The 23,588-nt window shown below is 34.9% G+C and overlaps 2 protein-coding genes and 1 pseudogene across 2 annotated transcripts; 1 reads left to right on the top strand and 2 right to left on the bottom strand.

Moving 5' to 3' along the window:
* Positions 1-32: 32 nt before the first annotated feature.
* LOC128041294 (receptor-like protein kinase THESEUS 1) lies at positions 33-11,983 on the bottom strand (annotated as a pseudogene).
* A 5,067-nt stretch (positions 11,984-17,050) lies between these two features.
* Positions 17,051-18,337, top strand: LOC105768326 (uncharacterized). The gene is made up of 2 exons (XM_012588207.2): positions 17,051-17,280; positions 17,363-18,337. Exons 1-2 carry the CDS (start codon positions 17,055-17,057, stop codon positions 18,151-18,153), a joined length of 1,017 nt encoding a protein of 338 aa, XP_012443661.2. The 5' UTR covers positions 17,051-17,054; the 3' UTR covers positions 18,154-18,337.
* LOC105768325 (receptor-like protein kinase THESEUS 1) lies at positions 18,250-21,227 on the bottom strand. The gene has a single exon (XM_012588206.2). The coding sequence runs from the start codon at positions 20,838-20,840 to the stop codon at positions 18,339-18,341; it is 2,502 nt and encodes an 833-aa protein (XP_012443660.1). The 5' UTR covers positions 20,841-21,227; the 3' UTR covers positions 18,250-18,338.
* Positions 21,228-23,588: the final 2,361 nt, after the last annotated feature.

Below are 23,588 nucleotides of genomic sequence, written 5' to 3'. Positions count from 1 at the left end.
CAAGCGGTGTCAACAGAATCGCCGGGATATGGTTCATACTGTTATCATTGGGTTCACTTAGCACTAATGACGTCTCCTCCAGCTGAAGAGCATACTCGAGGTTCCATAAAACATCTCCCATCAATGGTCTCTCAGTGCCATGCTCGGCAAGGCACTTCTCAGCTGTCTCTCCTTACTTCTTAAGAGAAGCCGGATTCAATTTCCCGACCAGATTAGAATCCATGATTTGATTCAACATACCTTTCTTGTGCCAGCTCATTGCCCATTCCGCGATATTAACATGTTCTCTTGGGAGAACTGGATTTAAAGCCGGCCTAGCACAGAGAACATCAGAACCACCCAGAATGAATACACATCAGACTTCTCAGTGAGTTGCTGTCTTCTAAAGTATTCGGGATCAAGGTAGCCAAAGCTACCCTTAACAGCAGTACTCACATGTGTCTGATCTAAAGCTGGACCGGTTTTTGAGAGGCCGAAATCTGATACCTTGGCTACAAAATTCTCATCCAAGAGAATGTTTGTTGTCTTCACATCCCGGTGAATAATGCTTCGGGCTGCAAATGTGTGGAGGTAATGAAGTCCTCTAGCAGTTCCAATGCATATATCAAGTCGTTGCTTCCATGTTAGAGATGGAAAATTTGTTCCATAAAGATGGCTTCTAAGGGGTCCATTAGCCATATACTCATAAACAAGAATTGTTTCCGATCTTTCATCACAGTAGCCAATAAGAGAGACTATAACACCCCTAACCCGTATCCGTCGCCAAATTAAGGTTACGAGGCATTACCGAACAAACACAACCATTTTTTTTTTTAAAACCAAACTGATCACAAACATGAAAATTAAATCATTTTCGCATAGCTATTTATAATTTACAATCAAAATCTAACCAACATCGTACTTAAACCTATACATGCCATAAGGTCGAGTTCAAATATTTAACAAAATACCAAAAGAAGTCGATAGTGTGATAGACTAAGCTGATGATCCCCGAGCTCGTAACGCGTCTCCAAAATCTATAAAAACAAATGGACAAAAACAATCAAAGTAAGCTTTTATAGCTTAGTAAGTCTATAGCATATCTAAAATACATATAAAAGAATCATATAATTCTTTAAGTAAATTTATTGAAATCACAAATATCAAATATAATTACTAATCAAACATTGCTATATTAAGTCATTTTGTTTAAATCTAAAAGAATGTATATTTAACTAATACACATAAACGAACAAATGTATATACATTATATGCATATAATCAAGTTACTAACATAATCATTAATCTATATACTGATTTCTAGAGTACTTATTGTTCGCACTTCATCGGATCCATTTATATATAATTGTTCAAATACATATACCAAAAGCATAATTTTTTTATACTTATCAACTATAAGTGCCGAATGCACATATACACTTATATCCACCTATGCCGAATGCATACATATATACACTTATATCCACCTATGCCGAATGCATACATATATATATTTATATCCACCTATGCGAATGCATACATATATACATATATATACATCCAACAATTTCATGACAACCGATATATATATACATACTCACTAATCACAAGGATTCGAACGATTATATACTCATCAAACACCTTGAAACAATGTTCATATATTTATCCATTTCATATAATCAAAATCATATATATATTTATACCCAATACATAGAATCACTTAATTTAAACAGATTCACTGGCACTTCACCTGATAGACTTATAGTCTAATTCCGTTCACCGGCACTTAGCCTGCTAGGCCTATAGCCTGATTCAGTTCACCGGCACTTAGCCTGCTAGGCTTGTAGCCTGATTCAGTTCACCCAAGACTTAGCCGCTAGGCTTGTAGCCCGATTCAGTTCACCCAAGCACTTAGCTCGCTAGACGTATAGTCCGATTCAGTTCACCGGCACTTAGCCTGCTAGACGTATAGTCTGAATAATTTCACTGGCAATAAATCCGATTGATACTGAGCTTTAACAAAAGAATCTCAATTCACAGAAGTTGTATCTCTTATTTGTATATAAAATCCACATAAAATTCAGCTCAATATTCATAACTTATATCTTTAATACACATGGATAGATATAAATCCCAATCATCAAATCTAGCTTAAATAATTCAATGATTCAACCGAAACATATTTATGTATATATAACCTCATACTATAGATTCCACTTCTAATATCATAAAATTTAACTTATAATATACTAGGTACCTTAAACATTTGAATTCCTATATACCTATATAGTTTCATATACCATTTCAATACAAGATCTTATACATGTACATATATGCATATTCAATCTAACAACCATATATTACTCTATACTTATTTTCAAACAAGAACATATACCTAAATACTCATACATATTTGAATTTAACCTATATTATATATATGTATATATATAATTGAATATAATTTCATACTTATACTCAATATAATTATTATTCATAAGTACACATACTTATTCACTCCAACTTATACAAATGTTCAATATATCTCATACCTTTGTAATTTCATACCTAAATTCAATACAACAAATTTTTACATATATATACATGTATATCCGAATATAATTTATACATTTATGTTCATACCTAAATTTATTACATGGACATTCGTATGCATATTTGCATATTCATAGACATTCGAATCTAACATATATATGTATACATAATTTCATACTTTCAATTCCAATTTTTATACTTTTAAATTTAATTCAACACACATACCATTGATATACATACTCATATGTTGATTTAATAAAATTAAATAGCTAATAGACTTACCTCGGACGATGGAAAATCGAAGTCGGACGATTATTCAACTAATTTGGCTTTTCCCCGATCTAACTCCGATTTCTTTGGTTCTCGATCTAAATATATTCAAAATAAGATAATTTATTTATTAACACATTCAATTTAACCCAAAAACACATAATTTGGCAAATTACTATTTTGCCCCTAATATTTACACTTTTTACAATTTACTCCCTATTGCATAAAACACAATTTATACAAAATTTGCCCATACCACACAAGGGCCGAATATTCATGGTTCTCATACAAGTCCACACATTGCATTTATTTCACATTTTAGTCCCCCAAAAATTTAATTTCACTATTTAGCCCTATTTACTCAATTTCACTAAAAATTCTAATACAAAACATATTAATCTATCACATATCTTTCATTTTTCATCATCAACTATCACAAAGTCCAAGCATTCATCAATGGCACATTTCAAAATCATCAACAATTCACAAAATTAAAACATGGGTTTTCAAGAACACAAAGCAACGATCTCAAAAACGTAAAAATTATCGAAAACCGAACAAAATGAACCTTGAATTTAAGCTTGTATATGGCCGAAACTTCACTAAGCTTTAATGGCTTTCTTCCTTCTTGGTTTCGGCTAAGAAAGATGATAATCTCATGTTTTTTTTATGTTTTTAACTATCATATATTATAATATTTCTAAATTACTAATTTAGCCTTATTTAAATAAATATAACTTATATATATAATAAGGTTAGTTTTGTCCTTAGCCATTTACTAACTATTTAGTGGTCTAATTTCATGTTTAAACCTTCCAAATAAAAAGGAAACAACAAATAGATACTTTTAGCTTTAACCCCTAAATTTTTATTTTACGCGATTTAATCCTTTTATTTAATTCGACACTCAAACGGCAAAATTAAAGCACGAAATTTTCACACTAGTAAATTCACACATAATGAACACAGAAAATAATATATATATAAAAAATATTTTTTTTTCTAATTCGGATTTGTGGTCCCGAAACCACTATTCTGATTAGGGTCAAAATCGGGTTGTTACAACTCTCCCCCCTTTAGGGATTTTCGTCCTCGAAAATTCTTACCGGTGAATAGGTTTGGATAACGCTCCTTCATCGTATCTTCTGACTCCCAAGTTGCTTCTTCAACTCCGTGTTTATGCCACAATACTTTAACTAACGGAATTTTCTTATTTCGTAATTCTTTGATCTCACGAGCCAGAATGCTAATCGGTTCTTCTTCATATGACATATCAAAGTTAATTTCAATCTCCGTCTGACTAATTACATGTGAAGGATCAGATCGGTATCTACGGAGCATCAAAACATGGAATACATTATGAATCTTTTCTAACTTAGGCGGTAACATCAATCTATAAGCAACCGGTCCAACAAGCTCTATAATCTCATACGATCCAATGAATCTCAGACTCAATTTGCCTTTACGACCGAATCTGAGTATTTTCTTCCACGGTGAGACTTTCAAAAACACTTTATCCCCGATCTAAAATTCTATATCCTTTCTTTTCAAATCCGCAAAAGATTTCTGACGATCCGATGCTGATTTCAGACTATCCCGAATCACTTTTACTTTCTGTTCAGTCTCTTTAATCAAATCAACCCCGTGTATCTTATTTTCACTGAGCTCGGTCCAATACAATGGTGTATGACATTTACGACCGTACAAAGCCTCGTAAGGTGCCATTTTGATACTAGATTGAAAGCTATTATTATAAGCAAATTCAATCAAAGGTAAGTATCGTTCCCACGTACCTTCAAACTCGACAATGCAACATCTCAACATATCCTCAAGTATCTGAATGATTCGCTCGGATTGACCATCTGTTTGCGGATGAAAAGCTGTGCTAAAATGTAGCTTCGTACCTAAAGCATCTTGTAATTTCTTCCAAAACAATGATGTAAATCTCGGTCTGTCAAATAATAGAAATAGGTACTCCGTGCAATCTCACAATCTGAGAAATGTACAATTCAGCAAGTTTATCAAGTGAATAATCAATACGAACCGGAACAAAGTGAGCTGATTTTGTCAATCTATCAACAACAACCCAAATTGCATCTTTCTTGCTTGGTGTTAACGGTAACCCGGATACAAAATCCATCGTAACTCTGTCTCATTTCCATTCAGGTATCATGATCGGCTGAAGCAATCCAGAAGGTACCTGATGCTCGGCTTTTACTTGCTGACATATTAAACATTTCGAAACAAAGTCAGAAATGTCTCGTTTCATACCATGCCACCAATAGTGTTGTTTCAGATCGTTATACATTTTCGTGCTACCCAGATGAACAGAAAATCGACTATTATGGGATTCATTCAGAATTATCTGAACTAACTCTGGATTTTTCGGAACAATCCTCAGAATTATCTCAAACAATCCTCAGCATCAACTAGAAACTCTGAATCAACATTTAAGTCACACTGAGTTCGTTTTGCAATTAAATCATCATCGGCTTTCTGAGCTTCACAAATCTGTTGAACAAATAACGGTTTTGCTTTCAACTCAGCTACTATCGCACCATCATCAGACATAGCCATATGTGCGTTCATTGCATGCAAAGCAAACAATGATTTTCGACTTAGGGCATCAGCAACAACATTAGCCTTTCCCGGATGATAGTCAATCACAAGCTCGTAATCTTTTAGCAATTCTAACCATCGACACTGTCTCATATTCAGATCTTTCTGAGTCATCAAGTACTTCAGGCTTTTGTGATCGGAATAAACATGACATTTTTCGCCAAACAAATAGTGGCACCATATTTTCAATGTAAATACAATAGCTGCCAATTCCAAGTCGTGCGTCGGATAGTTCTTTTCGTGCAACTTTAACTGTCTCGAGGCATAGGCTACAACTTTGCCTTCCTGCATCAAAACACAGCCCAAACCATTTAAAGATGCATCACTATAGATAACAAACTCTTTACCTGATTCTGGCTGAACTAATACTGGAGCTTCGGTCAAAAGAGCTTTCAACTGATCGAAACTTTTCTGGCACTTTTCTGACCACTCAAACTTAACGTCTTTCTGTAGTAGCTTTGTCATCGGGGTTGCAATCATAGAGAATCCTTTTAAAAACCGTCTATAATAACCAGCAAGTCCCAAAAAACTTCGAACTTCCGAAACATTTCTCGGAGGTTTCCAATCAAGTATAGCCGAAATCTTGCTCGAATCAACCCGAATACCTGATGCCGATATAACATGGCCTAAGAAACTGACTTCACACAACCAAAACTCACATTTGCTGAATTTTGCATACAATTGTTTATCTCGTAAAGTCTGTAACGCAAGTCTCAAATGTATGGCATGCTCTGCCTCATTACGGGAGTAGATCAGAATATCATCTATGAATACTACTACAAACTGATCTAGATACTGTCTAAAGATCCGATTCATCAAATCCATGAAAACAGCAGGCGCATTTGTGAGTCCAAAAGGCATAACAAGAAACTCATAATGTCCGTACCTCGTTCGAAAAGCAGTCTTTGGCACATCAGAGTCTTTAACTCGTAATTGATAGTAGCCTGATCTCAAATCTATCTTCGAGAACACAGTAGCCCCTTTCAACTGATCAAACAAATCATCAATCCGTGGTAACGGATACTTATTCTTTATAGTCATCTTATTGAGCTATCGATAATTAATGCACATTCTCATCGTTCCATTTTTCTTTTTCACAAACAAAACTGGTGCCCCCCAAGGTGAGAAACTCGGTCGTGCAAAACCTTTATCAGTCAACTCTTGCAACTGTGCTTTAAATTCTTTTAATTCGATTGGTGCCATGCGGTACGGAGCTATCGAAATTGGAGTTGTCCCCGGTACTAACTCAATACCAAACTCTACTTCTCGAATAGGTGGTAAACTCGGTAATTCTTCAGGAAACACATCTGGATACTCACATATAACAGGTACTGATTCAATCTTCTTTTCTATCACTTTACTATCAAGAACATTGCAAGATAAACTTCACAACCTTTTCTCACGTACTTCTGAGCCAACATAGAGGATATCACTGCCGATAAACCATTCAGATCATTAGATTCAATCCGAATAATCTCGTCATTCAGGCATCTTAAATCAATAGTCTTCCTTTTGCAGTTAACCACAGCATCGTGTAAAGTCAACCAGTCCATACCCAGAATTATATCGAACTCGTCAAATGGAAACAACATCAAATCAGCCATACAACACAAATCTCGAATCATCAACGGACAATTCTTACACACTTTGTCAACCAACACACACAGGCCCAGGGGGTTTGATACTTTAATTACAAACTCGAGAGACTCAGCAGTAGAGTCTTCATCAATACTAAGGTCTTACACACATAAGAATGAGTCGAACCAGGATCAATCAACGCAATAACATTCGTATCATAAAGAGTGAAAGTACCAGTAATAACATCTGGAGAAGAAGCCTCCTTTCGAGCACAGATGGCATATGCTCTGGCAGGTGCACGAGCCTCAGATTGAACTGTCGTGTCCTTTGTTCCTCTCTGACTGCCACTTACATTACCCAAATTCCTCGGCGGTCTACCTCGTACTGGCACATTACTCGGTCTAGTATTCTGCACAGTGTTTTGCTCAGCTACCATCGGACACTCTCGAATGAAATGATCCTTTGAACTGCACTAAAAGCAAGACCGATCATGTAATCTGCAATCTCCAGGATGCCATTTCCCACAATGCTTTCACTCTAATCTATTTTGTCGAACACTACCAACGCTAGCAACTGAAGTAGCTCGTGAACTCACAGGGGGTCGATCTCGATCATACTTAGGAAACCCTGCAGTAGCTTTAGATCGGCTATGATCCTCTCTGTATTTCCTTGAGGTCGACTGGAACGATTTACTAAATGATCTTTTACGAGAATCTCGAGCTTCATAGCCAGCTTTCCTCTTCTCTTTCCCGAGCTCCTCAGCTTTACAAGCTCGTTCAACAAGTACTACGAACTCTTTTATCTCAAGTATACCACCTAACAGTTTAATATCTTCATTTAGCCCATCTTCAAATCTTTTACACATGATAGCTTCAGTCGAAACACACTCTCAAGCATATCTACTGAGTCTCACAAATTTCTGCTCATATTCTGTCACTGTCATACGACCCTGTTTCAATTCAAGAAATTCCTTACGTTTCTGATCAATGAATCTCTGGTGATGTATTTCTTACTGAACTCACCGAAAGAATTCCTGTGTCACTCGCTCTTTCGGAACCACCGATACTAGTGTATTCCACTAGTGATATACAGTGTCCCGTAGCAAAGATATGGCACATTTCAAACACTCATCAGGGGTGCAAGATAACTCATCAAACACTCGAATAGTATTATCAAGCCGTAATTCAAATCGCAAAGATCATCATCATCAAGAGCTCGAACTCTTTACCCCATGTTTTCGAATTTTATCAACAGGAGGCTTAAGTAATCTCATCGGATCACTTACTTGAGGTATAACAGGAACCAAAGATGGATTAGTCGGGGGTGGAGGTTGTTGTGCAACCGGATTAGTTCGAACATATTGAGTAAACCAGTCATTCATCATTTGGAAAAAGGCTTGTTTAGCCTCTCCCTCCTAGTTACTCGAGGTCGGTCGAGAGTCCACCGGTTCTGTCCCTAGCACGGGAGTAGGCGCTATACTCTCAACATCATCGGCTACGGCTCGTTCGGGATCCATTACTATACGAAAACACATTTTTTAGATGTCAGCAGTCATCACACTATCTCGGTATAAAAAAATATGGCATGTATAGCTAAACTCATACACACTACGTTAGTCCAAGAATCGACTAAACCGTAGCTCTGATACCAATTAAATGTAACACCCCTAACCCGTATCCGTCGCCAAATTAGGGTTACGAGGCATTACCGAACAAACACAACCTTTTTTTTTAAAACCAAACTGATCACAAACATGAAAATTAAATCATTTTCGCATAGCTATTTATAATTTACAATCAAAATCTAACCAACATCGTACTTAAACCTATACATGCCATAAGATCGAGTTCAAATATTTAACAAAATACCAAAAGAAGTTGATAGTGTGATAGACTAAGCTGATGATCCCCGAGCTCGTAACGCGTCTCCAAAATCTATAAAAACAAATGGACAAAAACAATCAAAGTAAGCTTTTATAGCTTAGTAAGTCTATAGCATATCTAAAATACATATAAAAGAATCATATAATTCTTTAAGTAAATTTATTGAAATCACAAATATCAAATATAATTACTAATCAAACATTGCTATATTAAGTCATTTTGTTTAAATATAAAAGAATGTATATTTAACTAATACACATAAACGAACAAATGTATATACATTATATGCATATAATCAAGTTACTAACATAATCATTAACTGTATATACTTGATTTCTAGAGTACTTATTGTTCGTGACTTCATCGGATCCATTTATATATAATTGTTCAAATACATATACCAAAAGCATAATTTTTTATACTTATCAACTATAAGTGCCGAATGCACATATACACTTATATCCACCTATGCCGAATGCATACATATATACACTTATATCCACCTATGCCGAATGCATACATATATACATTTATATCCACCTATGCCGAATGCATACATATATACATATATATACATCCAACAATTTCATGACAACCGATATATATACATACTCACTAATCACAAGGATTCGAACGATTATATACTCATCAAACACCTTGAAACAATGTTCATATATTTATCCATTTCATATAATCAAAATCATATATATATTTATACCCAATGCATAGAATCACTTAATTTAAACAGATTCACTGGCACTTCACCTGATAGGCTTATAGTCTAATTTCGTTCACTGTCACTTAGCGTGCTAGGCCTATAGCCTGATTCAGTTCACCGGCACTTAGCCTGCTAGGCTTGTAGCCTGATTCAGTTCACCGGCACTTAGCCTGCTAGGCTTGTAGCCTGATTCAGTTCACCGGCACTTAGCCTGCTAGACGTATAGTCCGATTCAGTTCACCGGCACTTAGCCTGCTAGACGTATAGTCTGAATAATTTCACTGGCAATAAATTCGATTGATACTGAGCTTTAACAAAAGAATCTCAATTCACAGAAGTTGTATCTCTTATTTGTATATAAAATCCACATAAAATTCAGCTCAATATTCATAACTTATATCTTTAAAACACATGGATAGATATAAATCCTAATCATCAAATCTAGCTTAAATAATTCAATGATTCAACTGAAACATATTTCTGTATATATAACCTCATACTATAGATTCCACTTCTAATATCATAAAATTTAACTTATAATATACTAGGTACCTTAAACATTTGAATTCCTATATACCTATATAGTTTCATATACCATTTCAATACAAGATCTTATACATGTACATATATGCATATTCGAATCTAACAACCATATATTACTCTATACTTATTTTCAAACAAGAGCATATACCTAAATACTCATACATATTCAATTTAACCTATATATATATGTATATATATAATTGAATATAATTTCATACTTATACTCAATATAATTATTATTCATAAGTACACATACTTATTCACTCCAACTTATACAAATGTTTGAATATATCTCATACCTTTGTAATTTCATACCTAAATTCAATACAACAAATTTTTACATATATATACATGTATATCCGAATATAATTTATACATTTATGTTCATACCTAAATTTATTACATGGACATTCGTATGCATATTTGCATATTCATAGCCATTCGAATCTAACATATATATGTATACATAATTTCATACTTTCAATTCCAATTTTTATACTTTTAAATTTAATTCAAAACACATACCATTGATATACATACTCATCTGTTGATTTAATAAAATTAAATAGCTAATAGACTTACCTCGGACGATGGAAAATTAAAGTCGGACGATTATTCAACTAATTTGGCTTTTCCCTGATCTAACTCCGATTTCTTTGGTTCTCAATCTAAATATATTCAAAATAAGATAATTTATTTATTAACACATTCAATTTAACCCAAAAACACATAATTTGGCAAATCACTATTTTGCCCCTAATATTTACACTTTTTGCAATTTACTCCCTATTGCATAAAACACAATTTATACAAAATTTGCCCATACCACACAAGGGCCGAATATTCATGGTTCTCATACAAGTCCACACATTGCATTTATTTCACATTTTAGTCCCCCAAAAATTTAATTTCATAATTTAGCCCTATTTACTCCATTTCACTAAAAATTCTAATACAAAACATATTAATCTATCACATATCTTTCATTTTTCATCATCAACTATCACAAAGTCCAAGAATTCATCAATGGCACATTTCAAAATCATCAACAATTCACAAAATTAAAACATGGGTTTTGAAGAACACAAAGCAGCGATCTCAAAAACGTAAAAATTATCAAAAACCGAACAAAACGAACCTTGAATTTAAGCTTGTATATGGTCGAAACTTCACTAGGCTTTAATGGCTTTCTTCCTTCTTGGTTTCGGCTAAGAAAGATGATAATCTCATGTTTTTTTTTTATGTTTTTAACTATCATATATTATAATATTTCTAAATTACTAATTTAGCCTTATTTAAATAAATATAACTTATATATATAATAAGGTTAGTTTTGTCCTTAGCCATCCACTAACTATTTAGTGGTCTAATTTCATGTTTAAACCTTCCAAATAAAAAGGCAACAACAAATAGATACTTTTAGCTTTAACCCCTAAATTTTTATTTTACGCGATTTAATCCTTTTATTTAATTCGACACTCAAACGGCAAAATTAAAGCACGAAATTTTCACACTAGTAAATTCACACATAATGAACACAGAAAATAATATATATATATATAAAATATTTTTTTTCTAATTCAGATTTGTGGTCCCGAAACCACTATTTCGATTACGGTCAAAACCGGGTTGTTACAGAGACAAGGTGACGGTGACGAAGTTTAGATAGCATTTCAATTTCAGTCATAAATTCAACAAAGCCTTGTTCGGATCTCGAGTTACCTCTTTTGACAGCACAATTAGTCCCATCTTCAAGCATTCCTCTGTAGACCCTTCCAAAACCACCAACTCCTAGAAGTAGACTCTCATCAAATTTGTTGGTAGCATCAAGGATTTCTTGGAAGCTGAAGAACCGACTGAAACTCGAGGAAGCTGATGAGATGCAGCTTGTCGTTCCACTCTTTTTTGATTCCATGGACATTTTAGTCATTGTTTGAGAGTTTTCGTGTAAGTGATGTCCTTAATGATTAGCTTTAGACTTCCGCATCAGTAGGCAACAACAGCAAAATCCGATGAACACCACTGCAATTACAGCTGCAACAAGAGAACCAATTATTATGCATATATTGTTCTTCTTCAGAGATGATAACGGAAGGAAATTCTTTACAGAAGAAATCCCATCGAGGCTACCAGCCTAATTGCTGATTTTCATAATCTCCAACCCACGCTTTACGTCTCGATATTGGAAGAAGCTTCATGAGGCATTGGGCACTCAACTTGATTTCATACTGCGTATCACCTTTAGACCGATGGACAGTGTGAGCTAGTTTTTCAAATTCTGGAGGTTATGCTTCGAGGTTGTGTCATTGATTTTTGTGGCAGTTGAGAGGATTTTCTATCACTGGCTGAGTTTGCGTACAATAACAACTTCCAGTCTAGTATTCAGAGGGCACCTTACGAGGCTCTGTATAGTCGTAAGTGTCATGCTCCTCAATGTTGGACTAAATTAGTTGAACGTCAGGTTTTGGGTCCCAAGCTAGATTCTGAGACTTAGAATACTGTCAAGCTGATCCAAAACCACCTTAAAGTCGATTCTGATCGACAAAAATCTTATGCAGATTTAAAGAGAAAAGATATTAAGTTTTATGTAGGTGATCAGGTGTTCCTAAAGGTGTCTTTGGGAAAAAAGGTTCTCCGATTTGGACGTAAGGGCAAGTTGAGCCCCAGATTTATTGGACCTTACCGTATACTGAAACGTGTCGGACTTGTTTCCTATCAATGAGCCCGCGATGTAAGGGCAAGTTGAGCCCGAGATTCATTGATCCCGAGTTATTCAAATTCACAATGTGTTTAACGTCTCGATGTTGAGACGGTATCGATCTAATCCTTCGTACATTGTTCCCATTGAGGAGATTGAGTTACAATCAGGTCTGTCTTTGAGAAGAAACTTATTCGGGTTCTGGATCAAGACATCAAGATACTGAGAAAGAAATTTGTTCCTCTGGTTAAAGTGTTGTGGCAGAATCATAGCACTGAGGAACCCACTTGGGAACCTGAAGAGTCCATCCGTCATAAATTCCCTTATCTATTTAAGTCAGGTAAATTTCGAGGTCGAAATTTCTTTTAGGGGGATAAAGTTGATAACTCCCCAAAAATTTGAATGTCTGACTGTTGAATTCAGTTGTAATTAAATCTTTGTAATTGTGGCTATGTGCATTGTGTATGTGTTTAAGGTTAGGGGTTTGAACTGAGTTCTTAGGAAGTTTTGCTGTTTTGTTTAAAATTAACCCCTACTCTTGAGTCATTGACTTAAGTTTATTTCTTTGATAAATTGTGTTAAGAACGAGCCTGTGTTTAAGTTTATTCACTGGTTAAGTAGTTGTTTACTCTCTGATCCTGTGTTCGAGTCCCTACGCAGTTAATTGAGAAATAGTTTTGTGTGTCATTTGTTAAATGTTGTAAATCTTTTGTTAGTTTTATTTTTTTATTTTTTTAAAAATTATTTGACGTTCTTTCTTCCTCTTTTTCCTTTTCATTTTTCTTTTACATTTTATTCTTCTTCCTTTTCTTTCCTTTCTTTCCCTTGTTGATTGTCTTGATAACTTTACTAGCGGGTTAAATCGAGGTCGCTGTGTTGTTCATTATTTCGATTGAAAAGTTGTGCATGATTTTCTTTTGTTTTGGTTCCCATTTTCGTTTATTTTCGTCGTTGCATTGTGAGTTTGAATGTTACTGTAAGGGTTTCTCGAGTTCTCGTTAATTGCTTGTTTTACTTCCGTTAGGAAAAGATCCTGAGAGGAGTGTTCCTCCGACAATTTAATTTCTATTAGGGGATAAACGATCGTTGGTAAGTGACTTTTTTATGTTTCAGGGTTTTTGTGTTGAAGTTTTTGACGTACTTTAGTTCAACTATGATTTAGTGTCTTAGTTCAACTGAGTTGTTAATTAAGTTACTGAATGATCGTTTAGGCTTCGGAAGTTTTCTACATTGTTCCGACTTCGAAATTTCTTCAAGTGCGTACCAAGAACCCGACTCTTTGCGAAATTCAGACACTGAAAACCTTTATTGTAGACGTCATACGGCCGTGTGCCACACAGTGTGGTAGGCCGTGTGCGTCACACGGCCGTGTGGTAGGCCGTGTGTCCAGGCCATGTGGCTCACTATTTGCCATTAGGAACCACACGGGCCAGGGACACGGGCGTGTATCCAGGCCGTGTGACTTACTGTTTTCCATTAAGGACCACACAGGCCATAGACACGAGTGTGTGTCCAAGCCATGTGACTCACTGTTTTCCATTAAGGACTACACGGGAAAATGACACAGGCATGAGTCAAGCCGTGTGGGGCCATACAGGCCAATCATTTAGGCCATGTGAAACCACACGGGCGTGTGGGTTAGAAATGGGATTTTTCCATGGGGGCCATAAGCATCATCTGGCGCGAATGCCTTCCGTAGTGTACATATATTTTGAATTAGACCGTATAGGTGTTATCTAGTGATCTGAGCATGAGTAGTTTACTATATAAATGTATACTGATTGTAATGACTATTATGATATTGATCTGTACTACCTGACTATGAACTGTATCTGAATAACTATGTGTACGTTCTTGATATTTGACATCCGTAATTTGCATTTGCATGGGATGAGAATTGTGTAAAGGAGGAAGTGATCTATTCTTGTTTAGTGGCTAAGCCACAATTTATATGTGAATCTGGCGTTTTATCGCAATTTGATCTAGCAGCTAGTCTACAATCACGTTGAACGTGTCGGACCGACACTATGTGGTGTGTAGGGCTGGATGGGTATTAAATTCCCTTAACAATGTATTGGGTTTGTCGGACATGGTGTGTAGCAGATGGGGGTAGGAAAACTGCATATGTTTCTAATATGTTCTATATCTGAACTTGAATTATTTTGCCATTCATCTGATTTGTTAAGGCTGTACTGGATATCCTCTGATTCTGATGTGAATATGAGCTTAGAAATTTACTGTTATAGTTATGCTTCCAATTGAATTTATATCAGTTACACACTGAGTTCTCAAAATTACAGGTAACTCACAGTCTTAATTAGGTCGGCATAATGGAAGTTCGGTCATTCTGCTTTACCACCCTTTTTATATTATCAATAATTTCAGTATTTTCTTCATATTATGACTTTCTAAGATTTTTGAATTATCGACTAGGTTTTTATGAATGTTTATAATCTGTTAGACGGTTTTTAACTGTGTTTGTAAAAGTTGATTTTCCTAATAACGTTAATGTAACTCTTTAGACTTAGTCTTAATATCTAAGTCGAGTTTCGGGTGTTACAAATACTTAACCACTAAAGCAAATACTTAAATATGACGAATTTATCAAACCAAAGATAAGACATTTTGGGCATTACATATAAAATTTCGTTTCTACTATTTCGAAGGGTTAAGCAAGCAACATTTTACCAGATTTCTTTTTTTTTTTCAATGCAATATTTAACACTTTCTCGATTTAGGGTTTTACAAAATTTTAGAATATCTTTTAGAAGTTTGGATATCCTTTTCAGATTTAACATGCTATATTGATTTTGGGTTTTTACTTTACCTTTTATATTTTTCCAACGGTTGGTAATAAGTGAATTTTCATGTCAGATTTTAATGTTTTCCACATCAACAATTTTACACGTGGTGCGCGCACATTAGTTCCATTAGCCACACCAATAGAAGCTAACGGTTAACACGGTGCACATTTTTATAAGAGCTCAATTAAATTTTTTTTCATTTTTTATTAAGGGTTTTCTTGACCCTTAAATATTTTAAAATAAAATTAGGATAAAAAGATAACCAAAGGAAAATTGAGTTGAAGGTAACATTCCGACTTTCAATTAAAGAATATACAAAATTTAAATCTTAGAAATAATATTATTGAGAGTAATAATCATGAACTCTGAATCTGGAACATATATCATAAAACAAACATACATAATACCAAAAGGAAATAGAATATACAATGTATTTGGAAGTATATTATGCCATAATAGCTTGAGCTTCAATTAAAGAAATGTTGCACACTTTCTTGGAACGAAGCAAAGGGGCATATTGTATAGATTTATTCTCAAAATACACTTTGCCATTGCAAGTCATTAAACGAAGTGGCAAAATAACATTAGATTGACGGCTATGTTTCTTTATGTAGGTACATTTAATTTTTACTAAATTTTAATAGAAGTATATATTTCCTCATTAATATTTGATATAGGTGTGCTTTTCAATAATTTTTAATATAAATATTTTTAACAATATTTTAATATAAATATTATATTAACCCTTATATATATATATATATGTACATACATATAAAGTCATGGTGAAGCTAGAGGGGGCAGCCAAGGTCTGGCCCAAATAATGAAAAATTTCCCCTTTAATTCTTTGAGTATTTGTAAAGTTAAATTAATTTATTGATAAATTTATAGTTTGATTTTTTTTTAATTTAAAATTTAAAATTAAATTATGTTCTCTCTAAAAATAAAAGTTTATAATTTAATCCATTCAAATTTGTAAAATTTTATGTTTATATAATAACGGAATTACATTTTTAACTCACTCAAAAAATTATAATTCCAATTCAGTCCTTCCAGAAAAGTTCTGACTTCCCCCTCTATCAAGTACAGATATCAAACATCAATGTAAAAGAAAAAGGGGGGGGGGGTGGAAGTAAGATGATGAATTGAATTAGAGATTAAACTAGTAGAAGAATATAGTTGCTTCAACCCTTCAAAAATGGAAACAAATAGTATATTTTAATTCCAGAGATAAAAGGTACCTTCATGCTTGAAACTTACTGAAAATTTAGATGACATTTCAAGCATTAAAACAATTAAAGAAATGAAAAGAAGACATACAATACAAGCAAACCTAGCAGTTTTGAATTCTATAAATAGAGACGATAAAACCAAGTGTTCTTGCATCATTTGGATCATAATCTTTTCTTATAATGGAGATTCTAAGAAGCAGCTCTATTTTTATCATTTTGCTCGTCTTTGTGCCAGCTCTGATTCAAACAAAAGCAGATTCTGTGTATTGCAGTAATCCAAGAAGCCGATGCTATGGAAAATACATAGAATGTCCCTATGAATGTCCAAGCACTAGCTATGGCAATTACAAAGCTAAAGTCTGTCATGTTAACTGTGATTCACCCGTCTGCAAATCTTATTGTAAACGTAAGTTTCACCTATTGCTGCTCCAAACTTATATGAATGTTCAATTAATTTCTCTTTTTTTGGTTTTGGTTCTTGATTTTAGATCGTAAACCAGACTGTAATGGTCCTGGATCAGCTTGTTACGATCCTCGTTTCATTGGTGGTGATGGCATTGTGTTTTATTTCCATGGAAAGAGCAATGAGCATTTCAGCTTGGTGTCCGATACCAATCTCCAAATCAACGGTCGCTTCATCGGCCATCGTCCCGCTGGTCGAACCAGGGACTTCACTTGGATTCAAGCGCTTGGGATCTTATTCAACACTCATTCTTTCTCCCTTGAAGCCATCAAAGCTGCAACATGGAACGATGAAGTGGACCATTTAAAGTTCAGTTACAATAGGGAGGATTTAATTGTCCCAGAAGGGGCTTTGTCCAGTTGGTATTCACCTGAAAAGGATGTGAAAGTCGAAAGAGTTGCAAATAAGAACAGTGTGATTGTAACATTGAAAGATAGTGCAGAGATTATGGTGAATGTGGTTCCTGTGACAAAAGAAGATGATAAAATCCATAACTACAAAGTACCATCTGATGATTGCTTTGCTCACTTGGAAGTTCAGTTTAGGTTCTTTGCCCTTTCACCTAAGGTGGATGGGGTGCTCGGCAGGACTTACCAGCTGGATTTCCAGAACCCGGCGAAACCCGGTGTGGCAATGCCTGTTGTTGGTGGTGAAGACAAGTATAGGACCACCGAACTTCTTTCTGCAAATTGCTTAACTTGTTTATACTCGCCGGAAAATAGTTCCAACCAGGAGATGACATCTGTGACTGAATATCTAACTCTTGATTGCACCCGTGGGGCTTCTGCTGGATATGGAATTGTTTGCAAGAAATAATGGAATAATGGGTTTTATTAGTTAAAAGATTAGAAGCTTTTATGGCTATGGCTTCTGTCAATAATGTTATGTATTCGAATACTATATATACATATATAATGTAACTTTTTATGTTGTTTGTCTGCATTGATGGCTGTATAATGGAACACAGTAATTGTAATAATAAACATAAACCTCTGATTCATCTACTGTCCACAAGGATTTACGAGTGAATCTTCGGCATCACAATCGGTGCCAGAATTTCCCCCGTTGGTCATGGTTACACTGTTATCAAATGACTCAAGCGGTGTCAACCGAATCGCCGGGATATGGTTCATACTATTATCATTGGGTTCAGTTAGCACTGATGACATCTCCTCCAGCTGAAGAGCATACTCGAGGTTCCATAAAACATCTCCCATCAATGGTCCCTCAGTGCCATGCTCGGCAAGGCACTTCTCAGCTGTCTCTCCGTACTTCTTAAGAGAAGCCGGATTCAATTTCCCGACCAGATTAGAATCCATGATTTGATTCAACATACCTTTCTTGTGCGAGCTCATTGCCCATTCCGCGATATTAACTTGTTCTCTTGGGAGAACTGGATTTAAAGCCGGCCTAGCACAGAGAACTTCCATCAGAACCACCCCGAATGAATACACATCAGACTTCTCAGTGAGTTGCTGTCTTCTAAAGTATTCGGGATCGAGGTAGCCAAAGCTACCCTTAACAGCAGTACTCACATGTGTCTGATCTAAAGCTGGACCGGTTTTTGAGAGGCCAAAATCTGATACCTTGGCTACAAAATTCTCATCCAAGAGAATGTTTGTTGTCTTCACATCACGGTGAATAATGCTTCGGGCTGCAAATGTGTGGAGGTAATGAAGTCCTCTAGCAGCTCCAATGCATATATCAAGTCGTTGCTTCCATGTTAGAGATGGAAAATTTGTTCCATAAAGATGGCTTCTAAGGGGTCCATTAGCCATGTACTCATAAACAAGAATGGTTTCCGATCTTTCATCACAGTAGCCAATAAGAGAGACAAGGTGACGGTGACGAAGTTTAGATAGCATTTCAATTTCAGTCATAAATTCAGCAAGGCCTTGTTCGGATCTTGAGCTACCTCTTTTGACAGCACAATTAGTCCCATCTTCAAGCATTCCTCTGTAGACCCTTCCAAAACCACCAACTCCTAGAAGTAGACTCTCATCAAATTTGTTGGTAGCATCAAGGATTTCTTGGAAGCTGAAGAACCGACCGAAACTCGAGGAAGCCGATGAGATGCAGCTTGCCGTTCCACTCTTTTTTGATGCCATCGACATTTTGGTCATTGTTTGAGAGTTTCCGTGTAAGGGATGTCCTTGATGATTAGCTTTGGACTTCCGCATCAACAGGCAACAACAGAAGAATCCGATGAACACCACTGCAATTACAGCTCCAACAAGAGAACCAATTATTATCCATATCTTGTTCTTCTTCAGAGATGATAGTGGAAGGAGATTCTTTACAGAAGAAATCCCATCGAGGCTACCAGCCTCATTGCTGATTTTCATAATCTCCAACCCGCTCAATGTTGCATTAGTGATATCCATCATTGAATCCGGACCGATACTAACAGTCAAAGTATCAGATCCCGCTGAGGAACTGGAGATGAAGTCCATATAGTAAGGCACATTTAGGTTGCTCGTCAATGTTGATAGTTCAAGACTTGCAGCAGCAATATCATCATTTATGTACAGATTGAAAACCAAAGCATAGAGAGACTGACTGATGATATCACAAAAATGTGCCCGGATGAAGTACCTGAAGTTTGGATTGACAGGGAAGACCCAAGTTACATTGAAGTTCATGTTAGATACATTTGCATCTCCCATGGTTTCAGCAGTAGCATAGACCCAATTCGGTGCTGTTTCCTCTGTAATGGAATCAGTATATTTGATGGAAGCTGGATCGACCGAAACATTCAGAGCAGAACCATTTACACGGAGATATTTCGAATCATTCTCCCATGTTCTTCCAAGCGTATCATTCTGAGCACTAATCAAAGGCCCTCCCATGTTTAACCGATAAACAGTTTCCATCCCAAACTCCGAAAGACCACTAATAGGAGTAGATGGATTCAGAGTTAATGCCTGGTTAGGCAAGACTGAATCCGGGATGGACACAACTTCGATCGCATTAACAAAGGAAACCGAATCATTCCAAGGAACAAATGTAAGCGTCAAGGTACCAGAAGTCACATTGATTGCAAACTCCTTGAACAAAAAAGAACCATTATAGTTCTCGAAAGTGAAGTTGTTCAACAACACGAAACCATCAGTGGCAACCGTTATCGGAGCAGATATCAAGTTATCTCCTGATTTCGGAACCACAACAGGAAAAAAGTATAGCCGGACCCAATGCCGGCCTTGTTGTTTGATATCGAACTCGTATGAAGCAATGCTGGAAAAAATCCGAGCGGATCGAAATATAGAAGATGGAACACTGGAATTAGAGCTAGCAACATAATAACTTCTTTTGGTCTTTAAGGAAATTGAAGAATGAAGAAAATCAGGAACAAAAGTTCTACCTTGAAATGTGACATTTTGTGAAGAACCACAAACAATTAAGTAGTTATCAGTAGGAGTGAATGATGCCTGTATTCTTCTATAACCCAAAAATTCAAACAATATAACAGCTAAAACCAAAGATAGCCACTTCCCTACATTCATCTTCAACAATAAACCCCAAAGTTCTCAATAAACTAACATATAAAGAAACCCCAAATTCCCATCAAAATTTGAACCTTAAAATACTAATAATTCAACCCCTAACTAGAACCTTAATGCAGAATGACTACAAAAGATCAAAACCTCCATCAATGGCCATACCTCAAAAACGAAGCCAAAAAGAGAAACAAACCAGCTATTCCCTGGTAGGAAAAAGTGCAGCAGCTGTATATAAAATCAACTACTTTTCCACTCGTTTTGGTTAAGCTGACTTTTAGAGAGAAAAACTAAGAGGACCCAACAGTTCTAATGAAAGAAAATTACGTAATTGTCTTTAATATGTGTCTTTGAATTTTCAGCCTGGGAAAAAATGTATCACTTCCCTTCAAAATCCAGCTGTTTGTTATGTCTCTCTCTTTTACTCTGTACACTGAAAAAGGTTTGAATTTTCAGAGTATTCATTAGCCTCACGAGCATTGGACCCTGGTTATGATATAATTTTTTTGGCTAAATTGCACTAGTAGTCACCCAACTATTAGTAAATTTCTTTTTGGGTCACTCAACTGTGAAAGGTTACAAAATTGTTACTCAATTATTCAATTTTGTTTTTGTTGGTCACCAGTTGGCTAAAGTAAAAAATAAAAATACCAAAAAATCCAAGATAGTGGGGTGACAAAAAAAAGATAAAATTGAATAGTTTGTGTAATACCCGATTTTGGCCCAGGTAAAAAGGCCCAAATAAACAGTCCGATTACAAAAACAAAAAAAAGAAAGAGGGCCCAAACCCCAGACCCAATTTTTGTGAAAGAACAGTGGCCCAATAATATGTAGCCCAAATGCCCAAGACGATAGTCAGAAACCCTAGGGTTTCTAGGGAAATCCTCAAGCGCCGCAGCCAAGCATCCTTCATGATCGTAGTACCGCACATCAAGAAGGAAAGCGAGATATGGAAAGGAAAAGATTTGCAAATCAAATCAATGTAATGGAAAGAAATCAAAAGATTGAGAATCAAATCAAAGCAAAATATGGAAGGAAATCAAGAGATTGAGAATCAAATCAATGTAAACATGATTTTATTTCTACATTTTTTATATATTATGGCTATATAAAGCCATTGACGATACTGTAATGAGGGATTGAAAATCAATACAAAAAAAAAAGTTATTATTTTCATAGCAAATAAAGTACCAAAGAGCAAATATCAATCAAAAAATTCAAAAGGTTGATAGTTTTTTTTCGAACTTCAGTTTCTTTTCTATGTATTTTACCCGAATCTTTTTTTCATTTTTTTAAATACACGAAAAGGGAGAAAAGGAATACTTACTTGCGGGAAGGAGACGAGAAACCCCATTTGCTCCGATCAGATCGGGGTTGAAGGGGCTTTGAATCCATTGAAACGGCGGCGGCGGTTGACTGTTGGAACCCTAGCAGAGGAGGCTAGGGTTCATAAGTTTTGTTTTTTTGTAAATATGGCAGAAAGTGATGTTTTTTTTGTTTTAAAATGTTGCTTTTATAATAAAATTGAAACGGCGCCGTTTAAGGGGGCAAGATCCGCGCGTCGACCCGACCCGGACTCAGGATCCGCGTGTTTTTATGCGGATGGGCAAATTGCTCTTTTAGCCCCTCCGCCTTTTAATATATTTTCAATTATTTTTTTATCTTTTAAATTTTCCCTTTAATTTATTTTCAATTTCAATTTAGCCCTACTGGAACGATGTCATTTTAGAGGAGAAGGGAAAATTTCCCTTCCAGCCCCTCTATGTAATCCGCGCGTTTAATTTAATCCTCCAGACTTTATTTATTTATGAATTTGCCCTAGTTTTTTTATCACAGTTTAAAATTAGTCTTTTTTTTAAATTAATTAATTTCAAAAAAAAAAATTTCTTTCTTTCCTTTTAAGCTTATATGTGTAATTATTATGTTTATGATGTATATATTTGTTACCTTATATATATATATATGTACGTACATATATTATACTTTCTATACATATTTTATAATTTATATATATATATATATATATATATATATATACATATATGCAATCATTATCTTTATGGTCTATATTTATTAACTTACATATATATGTACGTATATATATATTATACTTTCTACCCATATTTTTATAATTTCTATATATATTTTCTTTATTCTCATAAATGTATTATATATATAAATATTTTTATATAAATTTTATAGCTTTTTTTAAATTTTAATGTATATATTATGCGTTTTTTCCTTTATATTTTTTGTTCATTTGTTTGTTGATTTATGTTTTCATATTTTTGATACTTTGCATATCATTGGTTTTTTTAATTTTATTTATTTATTTGTTTATCTTATTTATATACAATTGACGTATTTATTATTGTTATTTGTTATTGCAATATTTATACATGCATTCAACATAACATTACATCATTTTACTCAATTTTAAAAAATAGAAAGTTTTCCAAATTGAGATAATGCTCGTATTTAGGATTTTCAAGGGAATTGAGCCCTAACGTATTGGGTTCCGATTTTCTTTATTAAATCCAATAATCGAGCATTTCTCTTTAATCAAAAAATAAAAACTCATTATTGGGAATTCAACACGTTGTGTCCTAACGTATTGGATGTGACGCATTGATTTCTCGAAATGAAGATTTTTTTAAAATCATAAAGGAAATATTCCGAGTTTGGGATTTTAAAGGAATTGTGCCCTAACGTATTGGGTGTGATTTCTTAAATCTTGGATAAGTGGATGTTCTT

This window comes from Gossypium raimondii, chromosome 5, assembly GCF_025698545.1.
Source record: "Gossypium raimondii isolate GPD5lz chromosome 5, ASM2569854v1, whole genome shotgun sequence".
NCBI classification, from domain to species: Eukaryota; Viridiplantae; Streptophyta; class Magnoliopsida; order Malvales; family Malvaceae; genus Gossypium; species Gossypium raimondii.
This window is presented reverse-complemented; position numbering and strand designations above follow the sequence as displayed.